The 2,037-nt window shown below is 32.2% G+C and overlaps 1 protein-coding gene across 1 annotated transcript; it reads left to right on the forward strand.

The window, feature by feature from the left end:
• Positions 1-1,061: 1,061 nt before the first annotated feature.
• LOC143190409 (uncharacterized) lies at positions 1,062-1,774 on the forward strand. Its single transcript, XM_076394669.1, has 2 exons — positions 1,062-1,135; positions 1,233-1,774. Exons 1-2 carry the CDS (start codon positions 1,124-1,126, stop codon positions 1,674-1,676), a joined length of 456 nt encoding a protein of 151 aa, XP_076250784.1. The 5' UTR covers positions 1,062-1,123; the 3' UTR covers positions 1,677-1,774.
• Positions 1,775-2,037: the final 263 nt, after the last annotated feature.

Raw genomic sequence — 2,037 nt, forward strand, 5'->3', positions numbered from 1 at the left:
AAAATAATTTTTAATAATATCCGTTTCATTTCTTCGAATTTTATATTATTCCTTTTATATTTATTTTATTATATATTACTATTTATATCTTGACAATATTATTATTTATAGCTGATGAATGTGAGTATCAACAACGTCGACACTGAAACAATACATTCAAGTGTTGGTGTGTTGTTGATAAGTGGAATCAACAAGATGTCGTATATTATGAGCTTCTAAAACCGAATAAAATTATTGCTGCAGACGTCCACAAATGTCATTTGAACAAAGTTGTTCTCTTGCATGGTCAACGCTCGGTCACACGTGGCAAAGTTGCGAAGAATATACTATTACAGCTCAAGTTCTGTCGAATCCAGCGTACTCACCAGACATAGAGTCTTCTTCACACGGTTCAACCAATGTCATTGTTTTAACGCGGTATGGGCATGTTGTCAGATAGAGGGAAAAAGAGCTGTAAAATATGATGGAAAAATAATGGATCGAAAATGATAGAAAACATTTTTAAAAATATATATTTTTCTCACTAAATGCCTTTTTAAAGTGAAAAAATGATTAGAACTAGCTAAGATTTGCAAACAATTTGCCCTCATTTAACGTTGTTCTATATTCTATATTTACGCTTAGCTACAGTTGTATTATTAAGTGAATAAATTATTATTCTATTGTCATGTTATAACTACAAAGGCCTTTAAAGTATTATCTGTATGTAACGCTTAATATAATCACAGTGAACTAGTTATGATAAAAAACCAAATTAATTCATACATATTAAAAAAAAAACTGATATAAAGTAAACGGCAATGTTTCAAAATTCGACTATAACAAAAAACGAGTGGTATTCGTCTCTGTCGTCGTGAAATCAATTCCAATCGATATTTTTTCCTTATCTAGCATTCATACTTTTTCTTTATTCTGTAAATTACTTCCGCTATTTATTAAAAAATAAAAAAAAAGATATGAATCTTCTGAATGGCACACCCATTCAGTCGCTCCAAATAGTGAAAGTGCTACAACAGCGGGTAGTATATATAGTTTCAGAGACGGTATCAAAGCATCAGTCAACGAACTGCATTAATCAAACTATTTAATTTTGTTCTCTGTACACAAACCATACTAGTGTACAATGAAATTCTTAGTAAGTTGAAAACAAATTTATTTGGTGTGTTTATTATATTTCTCTTTGAACGAGTATTGAGTTAAGATATAATTAAATTTTTTTCTTCTTTTCGCAGGCTTGTGTGTCAGTTTTGTGCGTTTTCGTCACTGTAAATGCTAGTTTCGAAGGCAGTTACGGAGATGGTGGCCATGGTGGTGGACACGAACTGTCCCATACTGTAGAAATAACTAAACATGTACCAATTCCTGTATACCAACACGAAGCTGTTCCTGTGCCACATGCCGTTCCTGTTCCAGTACCCAAACCAGTAGCTGTTCCAGTACCACAACCCTACCCAGTTCACATCAACGTTCCTCAACCTGTGGCAGTGCCAGTCATCAAAACCATCACTATCCCAGTTGAGAAACCAGTACCATACAAAATTGAAAAGGAAGTACCATACCATGTCGAAAAACCAATACCAGTTCCAGTTGAAAAACACGTACCCATCAGAATTACCAAACCAGTACCTGTGAAAGTTCCAGTATACAAAGTTGTTTACCACCATAGCAAACACTAACTTCATTAAGAAGACGCAAGGCTGATACATCATTTCCTCATCCGATTCATAGTCATGCATCATACATAGTTTTTAATCGTTGTTGTTATTTTTTTATTGTTGTTGATTTTTTTAATAAAACATTCGAAAATATGAACATACTCGTTTCGTATCATACTATATAACTACATAATAGAGCAAGTTCACTATACATACCATAACTACGTGTTTGCATATATATTAAATAAATTTTTATCATTATATGCGAATATTTTTGAAATATATATGCTGCAATCTGAATGTTTATTATAAATAATTTTAAAGGCATAAAGTCTGTATTTGTTCAGCAGTTGCTTATGACAAATACATTAAATGAATCAAA

This window comes from Rhynchophorus ferrugineus, unplaced genomic scaffold (assembly GCF_030347505.1).
Source record: "Rhynchophorus ferrugineus isolate W39M unplaced genomic scaffold, kcgeb_rfMv2 rfM2, whole genome shotgun sequence".
NCBI lineage: Eukaryota > Metazoa > Arthropoda > Insecta > Coleoptera > Curculionidae > Rhynchophorus > Rhynchophorus ferrugineus.